We start from the raw sequence: 18,788 nt of genomic DNA, 5'->3' as shown, positions 1-18,788 counted from the left end.
ACTCACAGCTGGCTTAAGGCATACTCCTTTCATTGGCATCCCTGAATTCCCGCCTAAGAACCACCTCTGAGTACAGGAATTTCCTAATGCCTATTTTTCCCAAGCTTTTTATGGAAATCAAATACTATCTTTAAGTAAACAACAGAAACGTGAATTAATCTAACAAGAATAAGAGAACACAAAAATAACAGCATCAATACCTGCAGGGTTTAACGTAAAACGTTAACTACATATTCCTAGTCCCCAAAACGTATGCAGTACCCTGACAGCCGCTGCCACGTGACCTTGGGGCTACAATCCACACCTCGTACAACATCATCTCTCTATAAAACTACACTGTGTACACTCATTCTTACCATCCTCCGGCTCAGCTGAGCCCAGCCTCAGGCTCGCAGTTCTCGGAGAAGACCGCACTCTCTCTCCCTGGTGCGCACCTGTCACAGCCCCCACCCCCACCCCCTTAACACAAGGTCACACACCACAGACGGAAGGCACCTGTCACCCAGCTCACAAGCTGCAGCAAAGGGAGTAACTCTGCACTGCCATCTGGGCCGATTCTGGGCAGCAACCACCAGAGGTCCTACTGTGTAATCAGCTATCGTGATCACTATGTAAACGCCATGCAGGCTTTTCACCCTCCTCTTCTTGATAAAATCCACTTATCAACTAACTCCATTTTCTTTTTTTTTTGCATAAAAAGGTATACACTGACTTCCCCCCCTTTCACATCTTCTTACTTAAATAAAAGTAAGGTGGGTAAAAAAGGTGGGGAGTAAGGGCAAACAGAAACATTTTCTTCAACTGTCTGAACAATCTTCCAGATTTATGCACCATAACAGAAAATGACCTCCGTTGCCTAATAAATAAAAGTATATCTTAATCTTTAATAAATCTAAAGATTTAAGATTGAAAGTCAAATTCAAGAGAACCCATAAATTGTTATTTTAAAAATCATACATTCACTAATTCAGAATTTTTCATTCAAGAAATTTATATGAGGATTTATGACAAAACAAAGCGCACACATGAGTGATTAAAGTTTTCCCAGGTAAAGTTTAGCTCAAGGGCTGACCAAGCTTCACCTGCCCTAGGTCCACCAAAAGGGGATAATGTAGGATAAATGGTTTCCACATAAATGCAACAGGTAGACCTCCAACACCACTGCAGGTCCAGAACAAAACTACCATTTCCAGGTGCCCAAAACCTTCCGCATTAAGTCTCAAGTACTAGTCCAGCCAGCCATGAGGCCCAGAAATCAGTCAGCCCCTCATTCTAGAGTAGGTCCTAACCTATGTCGTACCAAGGTTACATCATACGCACACCCAAACACCATTATTCTCCTGGGCTTTTTATTTCAAAGCAGCCGCCACTGCTGGATAAAAACTATGCGGCATATGCATACTCGTTTTATGGTATGTCATTTCATAAAAGATTTACACAGTAAAAAATTATTTTGATTAATACTCATAGTTCTAGCATTAACTATTAACAATAATCTCTACTTCACAAATTAACAAAGGTATTTTTAAAGGGATAGACTTAGTTACTAAAATTTATATCAAAAACTAGGAGAAAAGCCAGAAACAATTCCAAATCTCCACCCAATCATCTGAAAGATCAGAGGGAAAAATGAACAGTATCTCTGTACAGCGCCTGGGTCACTGCAGGAGCTCAACTATGTGCTGAATGAGTGACTAAATCCTCCCACATTTCCTCCTATTCGTGTTCACGCATTACCAGGCCCAGCTATCCTTGCTGCTCACATACATTAACACAGCACCAACAGGGTGGGCAAGAGACTGGAACAAACAGGCTTTTGCCTGGAGTTGGGATTAACTGTTACGTTCATGACAGACAGCCCAGCATTTGGTAAACCAGGCAAGAAATGCTACTTTCCATTAAATACAATGCAGAATAAACCAATTACCCTAAGCCGGTTTAATAACAAAATAACTAAAATGAAAGTTTTGCCAAAATACAGATTCCCCTCTGTAAAAACGGAAATTAACTTGAGATTCTCTAGATCATAAAATCAGTAGCTAAATTAACATTACAAGTAAATTTGTCATAATATTTTTCAGAAAATTTAGAAATAGAGCATATGAACAAAAAGCACTGACTTAGGGTCATCCACTTCAGACATGCAGGAGTAACTAGGATGGAAAACGCCCCTTCCCATCCCCCCAACCCCCCGCCCATGGTTAACAAATGGGAAAATGGTCAAAATCCATGAAACTACTTTTTCCAGATCTTGAGACAGTGAGCAGCGCAGGCCTGTGAGCCCCACCATCCCTCTCTGTCCAGCTGGGAGCAACCACGGCCCAGGGGCACAGGAAGGGAATCCAAGCAGAGCACAGCAGCCCCGGGTAGGTGAGGAGAGACAACGTCAAGTTTTGGGAAGCTGAGTGGCTGAAATTTGCAAGGCAGAGTATCAGAGATGAAAAAGTTGTAGAAAATAAGTTTCACAAATCTGCACAAAGACCAGAAGATAATGGAACATGTTTAGCATGCTGAAAGAAAATAACTGTCAACCTAAAATTCTACACACCCAGCAAAAGTTTCTTTCAAAAATAAAGGTGTTTATCAAGAAAAGAATGGATGAACAAGATATGATAGACTCATACAACGAAATACAACTCTGCAATTAAAAGGAACAAGGAGGAGCCTGGGTGGCTCAGTCAGCTGAGCATCCGACTCTTGGTTCCTGTTCAGGCTGTGGATCTCACGGTCATGAGATCGAGCCCCACATTGGGCCTCGTGCTGGGCATGGAGCCTGCTTAAGATTCTCTCTCTCCCTCGGCCCCTCCTCCACTCCCTCTCAAAAAAAAATTTTTTTTTTTTAAAAGGAATGAATTGCAGATACGCAAAACAACATGGATGAACTCAGCAATACTACGCTAAAACAAGCCTCACACATCACGCACACAGTATGATTCTGTTGACAGGAAATTCCTGGGCCGGCAGAATTGATCTGAGGGGGGAAAACAGCAGTTGTCAGGCGTCAGGGTGAGGACGACAGCAGGGGTTGGGGCAAGGACTCTGAGCACAAAGGGCATGAAGGAACCTTCGGGGGAAATGATAACGGTCTGTTTCAGTAAGTGTTTAGGTTGCAAAGGTGGATGCATTTGCCACAATTCAGTGAATGTACACTTGAGTGACACGCAGTTGGTATATAAATTTTACACTTAAACAAATAATGAACTCTAGTAAACAATATGCAAGCTGAAACACATACAGTGAAGTATACTGGTATCTGCAATTTACTTTGAAATACACCCTAAAAAATAAAATGGATTAGTGGATAGAGGAATGGATAATTGGTTATTTATGTGGGAAAGCAAGAATAGTAACACACCACAGGTAGAATCCAGGGGGTGTAGGAGCCTATGGATGTTAACCATAAATTCTCGCAACTTTGCCATTTGCTTGAAAATTACCATAGTGAAACACTGGGTACAAAAATAAAGATGAAGCTAGATTTCAGAGGAAAAAAAAATAGTAAGACAAAAGGGAGTGTGAGCCTTCCATAATGGTTACAGGAAGACGATGGAGCAATTTCTCCCATAGATAATTATAAAAATCAGACAAATTCACTAAAAAACAACTACGTGAAGGAACTGGAGAATGACCAAAGGCAGGCAAGCACCTGAGAAGAATTTACTGTCAGAATTGCTCCTGCATCGGGTACAAACTAGGAGTGTTTGTCACCTTCCTGCCTGGCAATACTGTGAGCCCCCACTCTGGGAGGGCAGGGCTGCAGCCTTACTGTACCATCTTAATGTGCAGCCAAGTGGCCATAAATTCAAGGGGGAAATTTTGGATACAAGAGGGCTGCAAAATGCTGAGCTCCAAGTCTGAATATAAATACACTGCCCAAATCCCTGGCAGACGGTGAAACTGTGCATAGGCTGGACAACCCAGGAAGCCCAGAGGCACACAGCAGAGGTGAAGGCTCTCCCCTGAACAACGGAGTTACCCCGGGACACCTGTCCGTTTGCTGCTCCTCTGACTAAACGTGCTTCCCACCCCAGGGCGAGCTCTAGGGGCAGTAAGCAGAAGTCTCAATGGCATGAGGCCTTAGAATAAAGAGGTGGGGGCTGGAGGACCAACTGAAATTTAGAGGAGGGGTGCTGGAAGCAGGGGAACCCCAAGACAAACCCCCAAATCTGAGAATTCTACATTCTACGCCAACCTTTAACTAATTACCAAAGTACAAAGGTGCATGTGAGACCGCCCCCCCAGGGGCCCGAGCTTAAAAAAAGGAAAGAAAAAAGAAAAGTATCAACTAGAAGCCAATGAAACTAATCAGAGACCTCATCAGCCCATAAGAATATAACAAGATGTTTGCATCTGGAGTAGAGGTGCAAATGCACGTGTGCACACACAGAGGGCGCTGGGAAGTGGTAACACCTGGCGGCAAAGGAGCACACCTACCACTCAGACCCTGGCCTCTAAACTCCATTTCCCACCAAAAGGAACCAAGGATACTTGAAGAAATAGCTGATTCCACGACGGGACAGAGAAACTACAAGAAATGCTGGGAGTATCTTACTGGCCAAAAGGAAGGAAATGCTCAGAAAATAACGGGGACACGTCAAAAAAACACAGGAGGTGATCTTGGGGAAGGCCAAATCAGGGGGCATTCCAGCATCAAAATGAATGAGAGTTAAGGACTATAAGCCACTGAATCAAACAAGAATCCGTGAAGTGCTAGCTGGTGAACGTGAGTGAGTGAACAAAGGAGAGGAAACTCTCCTTACAGGAGAATACCAGCTGACAGGTGAGAAGGAACAGCATCCCCACTGAGCGGCTACCTAGTAACTGTTTCAAGCAAGAATCATCAGTGAGGGACCAAACTATCAGTTTGAAAGTTCAAAAGGTCACACAGCCTCAAATATTCCCCCTACAGATTCCTCATGTAATTACAAAGGATAAATGCTAATTTAGAGTGCAGACATTGGGCAGATGTCATCCTAATTGATCACCTGAGATCAGTAATTCTCAAATTTTAGAATACATCAAAATAATTTTTAGGGCTTGTTAAAAACATAGCCTCAAGCCCTAAGTTTCTGACTTAGCAGGTCAGGAGTAGGGTCTAAGAATCTGCAGCCCCACAAATTCCTAGGTGTTAACCTCACCAATAAAAGAACAAGCCGGCATCATGTGCCATCCTGAGATGGATATAATGGATATGAGAAACGATATGATGCCCTGAGAAAGGCACAGTACCACTTCTCTGATAGCCTGGCCCCCAAAATGCATAATCTGAGTTTCATTATGAGAAAACATCACAAGAACCCAAATGGAAGAATGACCTACGGAACAACTAGAACAGTCAATGCCATGACAGAGAAAGGCTGAGAAACATATCCAGACTAAAAAGGCCACAGTAACATCAATAAATACCACATGTAATTCTAGACTGGGTCCTGTATGGGGGAAAACTGCTGTAATTAACAGAGCAACTATGAATGTGGACTGTATACCAGAGAATGAGGCAATGTTAAATTTTGCCAATTTGATACCTATACTGATTATTTTTGGTTATGTAAAAAGTCCTTGTTCTTAGTAAATACTCACTGAAGTATCTAAGAGTAAAGAGCATGAAATGAGCAACTTACTCTCTAAGGGTGAAAATAAATTTGTGTGTGTGTACATCTATATCCAGAGGTGGGGGGGGGGGGCGGGGAACGAAGGCAAATGTCACAAAATGTTAACAACTGGTGAATCTAGGTGAAGGGTATTTGGAAGTTGGCTATATTACTTCTTACAACTTTTCCATAAAAGAAAACAAGGTCTCACTTAAAACAAAGCAAAGCAACGACAACAACAAAAACAAGGAGCAACAAATTAGAAAAGGTGCCGGAAGGGCATTCAGAGGCTGCCCACCGCACAGCCTGACGTTGAGGAAAAAGGCAGAAGTGGGGCTACCACACACTGGAAAGGACAGGTGTTGGTACCGAGGATCCTGCGTCATCCAGAAAAGCCAAAACTGAGTTTCGTATCTTCCAGTACATTTTAAGAAGACCCGTTAAGCACCCTTGTGAAAAACAGAAGAAAAACACGGTTTAACACTTTCAGAACTTCATGCTCCACGTGTCTACTCCTGTTCTGTTCTGCACATACAATTTCTCGGTGGAAGAGCGGACACCGTGAGTGGCAGTGACCCTCCACGCGAGTCATATGGCAGCACACCTGCTTACACGGACGCACACGGAGGCCCTGCGGCTGCACCGTGACAACTGCACCAGGACTGCCACCTGGCTGACAGCAGCTGGACAGGTCACCAACTGCAAGCAGCACCCCAGCACGGGTCCAAGCCTTCAAAACCAGTTCACGCAGAGATTCCCGCAGCAAAACATAGGGACAGAGTCAGACAATAAAAAATGCCAGGCAGAACATCCTATTCTCTCTTCTGTTCCCAAACACAACTCTCAAGGAGGCCCACAGTGCAGATTTACTGTGTGATGACCATTCAGAGTACAAGGTTACCGGAGTCAGTGAAGCCAGCCCTAAGAACCCAGAGCAGCACGTGTGATAAGCAAACACAAAGTAGCTCAGGGAGGGCCTCTTACAAGGCACCTTACTGTATCACTGATCCCATTATAACCGCACACTGCAATATCCTCTGATCATAAAATAATGAAGACCTCATCATTTAAATGAATGGCCTTCTTATTTTCTAAAGTCAAACAAGTTTTTAAATTTTTCATTCATTTTTTAAATGAAAATTAAAAACACACACAACTTTCCACTCTAATCACCCTCCCTGCCTACTGTTGTGGCTTTGCTAAGAAGGGTTTATTAGGAAAAAATGCTAAACAACTGCTCTGCAGGACATCACAAAGCACCACATTGTAATAACAAGCAACCCTCTTACATACTGTGAAGAGACCTGATTTACAATCACAATTAAGCCTTAAGTTTAGTGAAGCTAACTTGTATTATTTTCTGTGTACATTCTTATGTCTAGCGGTTTAAAATATAATTGTATCTTACAATTACCGTAGCTGATTAAAGACAGCGCCGAAGACTGTATCATCAAGTTTGTCGTGAATCAGAGAAAACATTTTTTATTAATTTTTAAAGCTAGTAGAACTATTTTTCTCCACAGCTACAAGAGCTTGAACAACATGGAAGGAATCTTAAAATAATTTAACTTTTAAAACACCTCTTATTTATGCTAATTACATGACATCTATAATATATAACCGTGTTATACAAAAACAAAACACATTATAAAGCCTTCAGGTCATGGACAAGAATATAAAAATCAACCAAAGACTCCAAGATCATACATTTTCAGGAAGTGTCCGTGCTATAACCTGTTTCACTTAAACTTCCAGGACACCTAATCCAGAAAAATAAAATTTAATCCACTGGAAAGAAAAATCGAGCTCAAGTGTGTGTATAAATGTGTGTGCATAATACCTACGTGTGTATATACATAAGTCACCTATCTTTTTTTAGGTTTGGCTTATTGAGGTAAAATTTACATACAGTAAAACATTGTTCACTGGGTTCTGACTAACACATTCAGTGTATAACCACCATCACAGGGAAGACATGGCCTATTTCCATCACCCTCGAAGCGCCCTCATGCCCTTTTGTACTCAGTCCGCTCCTCCCCCCGGACTCAGCCCCCGGCAACCACTGATCCGATTCGTTCCCATAGTTTTGTCTTTATCCAAATGTTATCAGGGTGGAACCACAGCCGTATAGAGCTCTGTGTCTGCCCGTTAACAGAAGGCTCTGGAGACTTGTCCGTTTTGCTGAGGATGTCAGTAGTCAGTACCTCTCTGTTGCTGAACAGGATCCCACTGCAGAGGGGCTCCGCAACCTGTTCACCCATTTCCCACTTTATGGACCTTTGAGTTGTTTTCCATTTTCAGTAAATATGAATAAAGCTGCTATAAGCAATCATAGGCCTTTGTGTAGACATAAGTTTTCATTTCTCTTGGATGAAGGCCTCCATGTAGGACAGCTGGATTGTATGAAAAGTATATATTCAAGTTTATAAGAAACTGCCAAACTATTTTTCAAAATGGTTACAACCCTTTGCATCCCCACCAGCAAAGCCTGATCTAGTTACAGCTGTCCCACACCCCTGCACCTGGGCACGGTTACCTTCTGTAGCCTTGTTTGGGGTAATGGGAGGCCTTCTCATAGGACTGCAGTGCCACTTCACTGAGGCTGTCACAGGCACTTCCCTAATGATGAATGACGGCGAGCGTCTTCTTGGGTGCTTATTGTTATCTACAGGAAATGGAGGAATTAGCTACTCAAATATTTTGGCCATTTTTTCAGTTGAATTTTCTGCTGAGACACCTATCCTTTTTAACAGACAGTTTTTCAAAGAAGAAATGATGGAAAGTTTGTATGTTTTGTTAAACCACTTAGAATTCAGGAGCAGGAGACCCAAATCTAAAATGCTTCCTTGCCATCCCCACTCTCAACACCCTACTTGTGCGCCCAACATCTACAATATGCCAAGGCAGGTAGAAAGAAATATCCTCTCTCCCCCTTACTCAGAGTGGAAGAATCACAGGAAAAGCTGCCTGCCTACTGCTAGGGTCAGAAACAGACCTATTTTCCCATTTTTACAAGTATTTGATGAAACCCCAATCTTTCCTCAGTATGAGCAGGCACACCAATGACCGAGAACCACATGCAATGGTTGGCAACACCAGTGACAACGCGCTCCTACATGGCGGAAGCGTGGTTCAGGCACGCGACAATACTGAGGGTCTGCACACCGCTCAGCGGGCGGCAGCCCCCCCACCCCATCACAGTCAGGGCCCGCACACAGAAGCACCATCGCACTTCAGAACAAGGGCTAAGCTTTCATGCAAAGGAACAGGAGAGCCTGCCGTCACCACATGGAGCCTCAGGCAGACAGTCCCGTAATCCGGCTCCAGGCTCTCCTCTCCCGCATGGGGACAGTAAGCACTACCTTGTTATTATAAAAACTGCGTTCAACTCAAATACACACAATGAATGACACACAGAAATGGCAGGTATCACAGTTCTGACAACTTCCCTCACATACAATTCCGGAATCACAAACATAACTAATATTGGAAAGATAACGGGTGTTCTTCGCAAAGCTTTGAGTATAAAGTGAAAGCTTCAGACAGCAGGTAACATCTGTACACGGCAGACCCACTAAACTAAACACAGGGTGCTGACCGTCCCATGAGAACAGGCAGGCATCAACATAAAAGGTGCCCTGGAGTTGGCAGTGATGAAAGGCACTTATGGACTTTATTTCTTATAATTTTGCCTCAGCATTTCAAACTGAGCGATGCTTCTTTTCAAAAGAAGCCAATCCACTCACTCTTGGTTCTGCACCATCTCGTTCCTGATGGGCCTCCCTAACTGGGCCAGAGACCAGGGCTGCACCTGCCCGCCTCCATGACACCCCCAGCCTCCCTGCACAGCATCCTGTGCATCCAGCTGGACACAGAGCAGCCTCTGAAATGTCCTGTGGTCGCTCACTGGGGGCTACAGTGCCCGCTCCTGCATGATGACTGGCCGGGCCAGGCCGCCTCTGTGACAGATATTCCATAAAGATTTTTCCATGAGCCAATACATGAAATCAACAGTTTAAGATTATCTCTTGGATTTAAGTGTCTTGATATACCCTATGCTCAGGTTTTAAGAAAACATTAAAAATTTATGACAGGGGTGTGCTCGCTTCGGCAGCACATATACTAAAAATTTATGACCGGGGCACCTGGCTGGCTCAGTCAGTAGAGCGTACGACTCTTGATCTTGGGGTTGTTTGAGCCCCACGTTGGGTGTAGAGATTACTTAAAAAATAAAATCTTTCAAAAAATAAGAAATTTATGACAGATGTTTAACCATCTGAATGTCATATTTTCCATGTAAACCTATTTAAATCTCTTTAAGGAAGAGTCTGTAACTAAGTTAATATATACCACCTAACAAGGCACCACGACAGAGGCTTTGTAGGTTAACAAAAAGTAACCAATCTTGTCCAGCTCTGCTTATTCTCACTTTCTCCACCTGGAATGCCTTTCCCCAACTACCATGAACTCCGCTCACCCTTCCCAGACTTGCTCCCTCAGGAGGACTCTGCCCCCCTCCCTCTGAGCCTCCCATCACTGTCTTCCCCATCAGCATTCTCCACCTGGTCTCACCCGTTCCGGCAGGATCTGCCCTGCACACCTCAACCCTGGTACCATTTCTAGCAGGCCAGGAGAGCAACCTGTCCAGCATGCAAGAAAACAGATGTCCCTGGGGGTGAAGACAAAAGTAATATGCTTGAGCACATGGAAAATTTTATTAAGAGACCTTACTTACAGAGCTATCAGAGAGAGTGAGAACTCTTAAGAATATCAAGTAAACAGAAAAAAAAAAAAAAGTCGCAACTGTTAAGCTCAAGAAAACAGGGAAACAAAAAGTTGAACAAAAAGGAAATATAATCATGCTACATTAACCGGCTCAAAGGTGAGCAACATTAACAAAGTCAAAACGATTAACCAAATTATGGATCTAAACAAAAATTGTGATACAACTATGTGCGGAAAATGGGAGTTCAAAATGTAACTTTTTCTAAAACTGACCCATCGATGACCCTGCCTCTACACAGATATTGCTGGGAACCGTGGACATAAATGCTAATAGAAACAGCTAACCAGGACTACAGGCACCTCTGGGAGGCAGATGGTGGGTGGAGGGCAGGACAGGAGCCCGCTGTACCTTTCAACATTATTTTACTTTTGAACACATGCTCCTACCACCTCTGATAGAAGTGAAATTTGCAAGTAAGAAAAAGAAACAGAACCTCTAATAGAAGCATTTCAAGCAGGACATAAGTGTTTTCCTCCAACTTTTCAACCACACTACTCCCTTTCCCCCTTCAATAGTCTCTCTCGAAACCCTCAGGAGGCAGGCAGCTGAGGACAGCATGCGTGGTCTGCGGCCTGGCATCACCGCCCACCAGCTCCGTACTCTTGAGAAAGCTACTGTGAGCTCTGACCCTGAGCTTTCCCCACCTGCAACATGAAAACACCCCCACGGACCTCAGGGACCCGGCTGGGTTGGGCTGCTCAGCACCCAGATGGTGAGTTAAGTGTGAGGATGACTGTACATACCCTGGATCTAAGGCACCTGGACACAATCCGTCTCACTACTCTCTCCCCCTTCACACCACGGGCCAGGCCGGCTTTCATTCTGACCACGCCCCCACACTGCTCTGAACGCTGCCAGAGCGCCCTCCAAGTCGCCAAACCTCAATCCTCATCATGACCTTTCCTGACGCTTCACAGAGTTGATCCCATCCTCCTCCTGGAACTTTCTTCCCTTCTTCCCATGGTGCCAGTGCTTCTGGTCCTCCTCACACCTGCTCTGTGCCAACCACTGCTCACGTTCGTCCTTGAGCACTCGATGGCAGAGTGGCCCAAGGCTCGGGCTGGCTTGTCTTCTCTGTGCTCACTCCCTCAGTGATCACAGAGTGTCACTGCGTTTTCATTGCCACTTCCAGCTCAGACTTCTCTTCCAAGCTCCGAATGCCTATTTACAACTGCCTACATGACATCTCTACTTGGATCTCTAACAGAATCGCAAACTTAAAATGCCTATGAGTGAGCTCCCCATCTGCCCCTCTACACCAAGTTCCACCCACAGCCTTCCCCCCATCTAGTTGCCCAGGCCAAGAGCCTTCTAGTCAACTCAACTCCTCCCTCTGTCCTCACACCCCTTATCCAATCTGTCAGCAAACCCTACTGATTCTACCTTTGAAATACATCCAGGGCCCAACTGCTTCTCACCACCTCCAGTTTTCCTGCTCCAGTCCAAGCCTCCACTGCTGCACCTGGCTCCCTCAATGGCCTGCCGACAGGTCTCTTGGTTGTCCTCTACCTTCCCCCACCGCCGGTGTCTATTCCCCACACGCCAGCTTTCCAAAGCTCAGTCGCATCTCGGGGCTGAACACCGAGGGACAGCTGCCCCCGCAGCCGACAGCCAGCACGCCTGACCCTAGTGACTCTTTGTTTCGATAAACAGCTCCAGACCCTCAGAGTTCAATCTATGTCAATTGTTCTCAGCTGCCCTGATGCTAAAAAAGCCATCTTTATTCACAAAATGGGGGTTTTCAGACGGGTCTCCAGGCAACCTTCCTTTCTATCTACTGCCTCCCCACACCCCATTCCCTGAAAATAATCTCCATACGTATTCCAGCAATTCAACTCCTCCAAAACTTTTCTTTGCTTTCCTAGAATTCTGGTTGTAAAACACCTCCATCCCAAGTTTCTGCCTTATAATGCAACACCCCAAAACAAATCAAGAACCAAGAACCTGATCCATCCTACAGGGGCTCAAGGGGACCAGGGCACTCAGGTATATCAAGGGACCCAGATCTCAGCAGATCATTAAGCTGATGCTGTACAAAGCCAGGCTGACTCATGTGGCCTCACCATTTGTCCAGAATTGGGGGGAAACAGTTACAGAAACACTGGTTATAAGGTTATTTTCCTGGGTTTACATATTTTCAAACAGGGGTGGAGGGGAGGGGAGTGCCAAACTAGAAGCAGCAGATTATATCCCAGTGCTCAAAGTTCCAGTGAGCCATGAACGGGCTCTCAGTTCCCTGTAAGGCCTTCATTCCACTGCACACCACATTAAGAAGAAAAATTTCTATGTAATTTCTGCTAAATATGAAACGGTCTTGTGCTCTACCAACATGAACTATTTTTAATAGCTAATGCTGCTGAAAAGTTATACTTGATATTCTCCCTCTTGTTTGGATCCACTAAGAAAAAAGAACTTATTTTGTGGCAAACATTAAATATTCCTTCATCCAGCATTTAGTGAAAACTACCTATGGGCCAAGCAGAAAACATGCAGAGATGAAATAAAGTCTTTGCCCTTGAAGATGCAGAAACAGACTTGTACCCAATAAATATAGCACACTGCTACAGGAAGAAACATGGAATGTGCGGGGCGGGGCGGGGGAGACAGGGGTGTAAACAGCTGGGCGTGGCCTTCTCCAAAAGACAGCATAGTCACACCTGGCAGAGCACACACACAGAGCAGGTGCCTCTCGCAGCCAAGGGTAGAAGGAATTAGAGAAAAGGAGCACAACTTCCAGGCCTTACTTGGAAATTGAAACTGCATGACATAATTTCCCTTCCCTAATACCTAATCCTGGCAGAAACAAAAGTGGGTTTGGGGGAGAAAGGAGAACAAAAGAGGAAAGTGAACTGACCCCCAGAAGGAAATGGAAAAGCAATCCAGGGCCCTGCCCCTTGGAAATCTAACACAAAGACATTTGCCAAAGTCAAATTCAACATAATTATAAATGATCCTGAATTCTGAATCCATGAAGTCTAAGTTCATGAGGCTTTTACCAAAGCAACGTATGGGTAAAATAAAATGTTTACCAATGCTAATACCCCAAGAGAGATTTATGAATCGTCTATCAACTACCTGTCCTCGCTTTGCCACTAGGTCTACCAGAAAGAGCAGTCTTTGGAAACAAGACAAACTGGGATAGAATCTCAATTCTACAACCTCCCAACTGTTGAGGGCAGCACAAGTGCCAAGGTAACAAATTAACAAATCACAAATAACCCAATCTCTGGGGCTCAGTTTTCCTCTCATTAAAGTAGGGAAAATGCCACCGAGTATTAATGGCTAACATTTGTGAATGCTGCGTACATTTCGCATTTGTTACGGCATTTTCACCGCAGCCCTGGGAAAGCGGTCCTGTCAACAGCACCCTTGGTCGGAGGAGAGAGCTAGGTTTAGGTAGTCAGTAAAGAGTTAGAATGGAGAGAAAGCTAGGTTTCGGGAGTTAGTGAAGAGTTAGTAAGTAAGTAGCCAAGCCAACGTCTGAATCCAGAGCCCATAAGGAAAAGACACAAGTAAAACGCACGGGCTCCAAAGCCAGACTGAGTCTGAATCCCAGCTTTGCCCTTTGCTAACTTCGTAACCTTTAACCTGTTTCAGTTTTGCAAATGTGAAACAGGGCAAAGGGTAGCCTCATTCATGGGGTTACCGGGAAGACTCCCTGAGCGGCTGGAACTCCCAGTGTCTGCGGTGCTCGGGCACTCTTCTAGAGCACACGCTGCTCCGTCACCACTATCCCGGACGTTACTGTTACCCGCCTGCCTCAAAGCACACGTAAAAGGCACTAAACAACTAATAGTTCTTCCCTCACCTACTGTGCTTTGTTTCTACTGTATGTCAAAGAAACCCTAAGACAGATGAAAGAAAAATCAAAACAAAACAAAAAGCCAAGACACAAATGTAGCAAGAGAATTATACTCACAGTTCCGAAGGCCACGATAACTCTGTGAAGAAATCAAACATCAGTTTAAAGGAAATGCTCCTAGCTTCTCTTTCCTCTTTCCATAGTCCTCCGAGAACCTGACAAGGAGAAACAACACGCGCATATAAGACCCTGAAGTTCTACGGAACTCACCACCTCAGCCACTTCCATCACCTCCCATGCATGCCCACCGGGCAACACCTGGGATGAGGGGTAAAAACAGGGCACCACATCCCTGTCTTCAAACCTACTTTCTGCTTAAAAAATACAAGTGAAGCAATTGAAAACCATTAAAACATATCAAAAATTGTAAACTAGGGCATAGTTGGATAATAAGTGCACGGTACAATGACAGAGCATAGGCATCTATTCCACTGCCTCCCATTAAAATTATACTGAAGAGATATTTTTTAAAAATGTTTTAAACAGGGGTGGCTGGGTGGCTCAGTCAGTTAAGCATTTGCCTTTGGCTCAGGTCGTAATCCCGGGGTCCTGGGATCGAGCCCTGCGTCGGGGGCGGGGGGGGGGGTCCCTGCTCAGCGGGGAGTCTGCTTCTCCCTCTCCTCTCCCTCTGCCCCTCCCCGTTTGTGCTCTCTGCTCTCTTTCACGCGTGCACGCACTCTCTCTCTCTCAAATAAATATTTTTAAAAATGTCTGAAACAGCACAGGGAGAACTGAAAGGAGAAAAAGGCCAAGATTTTGGAAGCTCTGAGAAAATCTTCTAACATGGAAGATGGAGACCCAAACAATATAAAAGATGGAAGTACAGTAAATGAGTCAGCAGGCACAAGAGAGCCAGATCCTGATTCAGCAGTGGGACACGCTGAGAACCAATTCCCCTTGCACAGCAGTGTCCTGGAAGACCAGCGCAGACAGAACGGGGGTAAAGAAGGCGCAGCCTCAAATACAGAGGAGCTGGGCAAGGCCATGGAAGCTGAAACTAGAACCTCAACACCAGGCACAATGTGACTCCCCCTCACTCTGACAGAAGATTCGGGGGTCATTCCCTGGAAAAAGCAGAGACATCTATGGACTAAAGTCACCCTGCCCAGCTGCACAGAACAGAGCTAGATTTAATGACTGTATATACAGTGAATGGTGAATTCTCCAGCTCCCCTACAACAGACCACACACGCACACCCTTGGCTCCCAGATTCTGAAGTCAGAATTCTACAGGAAAGAGGCGAATATTTCTGGGGAATCTGATCAGCCCCAGAAGACAGACCTAAAGATACTAACACTGAGGACCCCCTAACACATGGCCCCCCAGAATATTCTGATGTAAAAGTCAAAGGGCCCCACCACGTCAGACAGGAGAAGGAAGGAAAAAACCTGAAAGAAACAGAGACTATACAAACTATCAATAATATAGAGGTAAGACAACACTGTGATCAATAAACAAAAAGAGGATGTTCTTCTCGAAGAACAGAAAAAGAGCCCTTGGAAATCTAAAGAACCTTTCTGAAATCAGAAATAATAAACTAAAGAAGAAGGTTAAGTCAAATTGAAGTCATCTCCCTGAACAGATAATAAAAAGACCAAAGAAAGAAAGAAAAAAGGCAGAGGAGGAGGAGCAAAGGAAGGAGGAAGAAAGAAGTATTAAGATGATTACAATCTTCGCCCAGGACAGGCAAGTTCTGGATTATAAAGACTTCCAGAAAAACAAAATAAGGAAACGAAAGGGAGAAAACCTCAGCACAGTAACACCAAAAAGTATTCCCAGAACTGAAAAGTACCAGTTGCCAGATGAAGGGACCCAATGAATATGCAGCACAGTAGATGAAAACCGACCCACACAAAGTATACCATCATGACATTTCAAAAGACTTGGACAAATTTTAAAACTCCTACAAGCTTCTAAAGATGGGAGGGAAAAAAAGTTACATACAAAAGATAAATCAGAATAGCTTCTGAATTCTAAAACAGTAACATGAAAACAAGAAGGCAATGGAGCAATCTTTGAATTTATGAACCAAAATGAATGCCAATACAGAACTCTATACCCAAACTATCAATCAAGTTTGATTCACACATGGTCCCAAAAGGTTTGCCTCCTAAGCATCCTATGTCAGAAAGCCACTGGAGAAAGTCCTCCACCAAAACATGAACATCAACAAAATATGAGCAAGGCATGAGCTTCCATGAAGAAGGGATAAGGGAATCCCCAGGATGAGGATGAAGGGAGATTCCAGAATGGTGTCTGTACACCAGGAGAGAGGGAAACAAGTCCATGTTGGAGTAGCATTGCTCAAGAGGAGGGAATGCCGAAGGCTGTCTTCACCTTGTCCAAAGACGCTGTACCGTCTTTTTAAAGTACTTAACTCTGGGGCGCCTGGGTGGCTCAGTCATTAAGCGTCTGCCTTCAGCTCAGGTCATGATACCAGGGTCCTGGGATCGAGCCCCGCATTGGGCTCCCTGCTCAGCGGGGAGCCTGCTTCTCCCTCTCCAGCTCCCCCATGCCTGTGTTCCCTCTCTATCTCTATCAAATAAATAAAATCTTTTAAAAAAAAGTAATTAACTCCACCAAAATGAAGAAGTCAGTGAAGAAAGACAAAGACAAAAGTTGCCACAAACATAAAATCCAACTCCGGACAAAAGCCAAAGGATGAGAACAGAGGAACATCCAGGGACAACAAATTTCAGGAGCAGGCAGCTCAGGAAAGAAGAGAACAGAGATCTCCAGGAAATTGTCTGCCAGGAATAAAATGTGAAGAAGAGATGAGTCTATATGACTATACAGAAAAATTACTAAGAGGCTATTGAAAGGTATGGGGAAAATAAACAATAGGTATAAAAAAGGTTAAGAATGTGGGGGCTTGAAGAAAGAAAGAGGACTACCCGTCATATTGCCCTGTGCACATCTCTATCACAGGACTCACCCACTGTACTATCATTTCTCTCTCTCCCTCACTCGGCTGGAAAGACCTTTTGGAGAGGATCATTTCTCATCCAGTTACCACCTTTCAGAATCCAGTACAGTGCCCGCGACAACAGTATACACAAAAGCAAAGGGTTTCTGTTTGTTTTTTGCATTTATTCAGGTATTGAGTATCTACTACACATACCTGCTATCCTTCTAGAGAACTAGAATTCAAAGACATGTTGACCTTGCTTGCCTTTAAAGAGTTTCAACTTTTTTTCACGCCCAAGAAAACAAATATTTATCCTATATCCTCATTCTCCCAAGGATGAAAAGTCCACCAGGGACTTACAGAACTTTAACAGTCCAGCTATCACTAACAGATATGGAACCCCAAGACCTGATGATACTTTCTTGACATTACATGCATCGTGTAATACAAAAAGAGTGCCGGCCTGAGTATCAGGACACGGGGTTTCTAGTACTTTAGAATTACTACTTTTGAAGAAAAGAAAATCCCAACTCCTTGATATGACCTGTCAGGCCCTGAATGATCAAACCCAGTCTGTCTCTCACGCTATCTCCCGTGAATCCCACAAAGCAGCAAAATTAAGCCATTTTCAGTTTACAGAACAATCTGTGCCCTCCCTCACACCTCCTCCACCTGGACCTTCCTCCCCAGGCTAAGCTGGACGCACGTGCGGTGGGAGCCAAGCCCTTCCCCCAGGTGAAACACCTCTCTCCTGTACCCCCTCAGCACTCCTTCACGTGACAGGGGTATCTGTGGAGTGACTGATCAGAATGCCACGCACCACACCAGGCCCTGGGACACACGGCAGCGGACGAGAGAGACACAGCCCTGCCCCAAAGGACTCCCGTGGTGTACCTAACTGTTCAACAAACTAGAGTGCTTGTTAAATCCGGCCTGTCAGTGCCTTCCTGCCCCCAAACAGCAAGATTCTGGGGACAACGACAGCCTCTTTTAGCTATGCAGCCTCAGCACCTCCATGCCAGATAAATAATTAAAGCAGTAGTAAATAAAACCAAAGTGAAGGTCAAAAAGCCCCAGTGGCTGTGGCAGGTGAGTAACATCTGCTCTTTAGAAGGCCTCTTTTTTTTAATGTCACTGTTTAGTTTGTTCATTGCCTCTTTTCTGTTAGGAGTATAAACCTGAAAATGTCATTCAGGGAAATCTTGCAAGTCTGCTGGAACTGGCTTTATTCTCCTTGCTAAGTGCAAAGGCAAGACAGCCCAGTTACTCCCCATGTCTGGTTTCTGCTCACCACTCTATGACCAACAGTGTGCACTGTACTGAACACCTAAGACACATAATCAGAACACATGTACTTGATGCGTGAATGACCTAACGATGAATAAATGAATGTATACACTGGCTCTGAGTGCCTTATAATTGCTCCTCACTTTATTTTCTATTTTAACAAGAATTCAAGCAAATGGCACCATTGCATTTTATCACCACTGGACCTCCTGCATGCCTGCCATTTGAACAGCGGGCAGCTTAGGGCATGCCACATCCAATATGGAACTGATAAAATATAAGCATAAAAATCTGAACTAGTTCAAATATGGCAGGAAACTAGATATTTCCCAAACCCCATAATTAAAATGCTT

At 44.4% G+C, this 18,788-nt stretch overlaps 1 protein-coding gene across 13 annotated transcripts in view; it reads right to left on the bottom strand.

Moving 5' to 3' along the window:
- Positions 1–18,788, bottom strand: part of PTK2 (protein tyrosine kinase 2) — a 258,682-nt gene that overhangs the window by 218,602 nt on the left and 21,292 nt on the right. For 8 of the 13 annotated variants that reach the window (XM_064587814.1, XM_064587817.1, XM_064587815.1 and 5 more), the window contains exon 1: positions 8,128–8,146. The exons of 1 other annotated variant lie outside the window; for it this stretch is intronic. Coding sequence is in view for 1 of the 12 variants with exons in the window: in XM_064587821.1 (XP_064443891.1) it covers positions 8,128–8,167 (40 nt within the window). In the remaining 11 variants the exon portion in view is untranslated. Of the gene's footprint in view, positions 1–8,127; positions 8,257–14,296; positions 14,395–18,788 lie in introns of those variants that run through there. 4 more of the 13 variants (XM_064587827.1, XM_064587819.1, XM_064587824.1 and 1 more) reach the window with 2 other exon arrangements.

Source organism: Mirounga angustirostris, unplaced genomic scaffold (assembly GCF_029215605.1).
Source record: "Mirounga angustirostris isolate CCGP_5_RB_7025 unplaced genomic scaffold, mMirAng1.0.hap1 SCAF_4, whole genome shotgun sequence".
Lineage (NCBI taxonomy): Eukaryota > Metazoa > Chordata > Mammalia > Carnivora > Phocidae > Mirounga > Mirounga angustirostris.
Note: the sequence above shows the minus strand (reverse complement) of the source record. Positions and strands in the feature narration are given on the sequence as shown.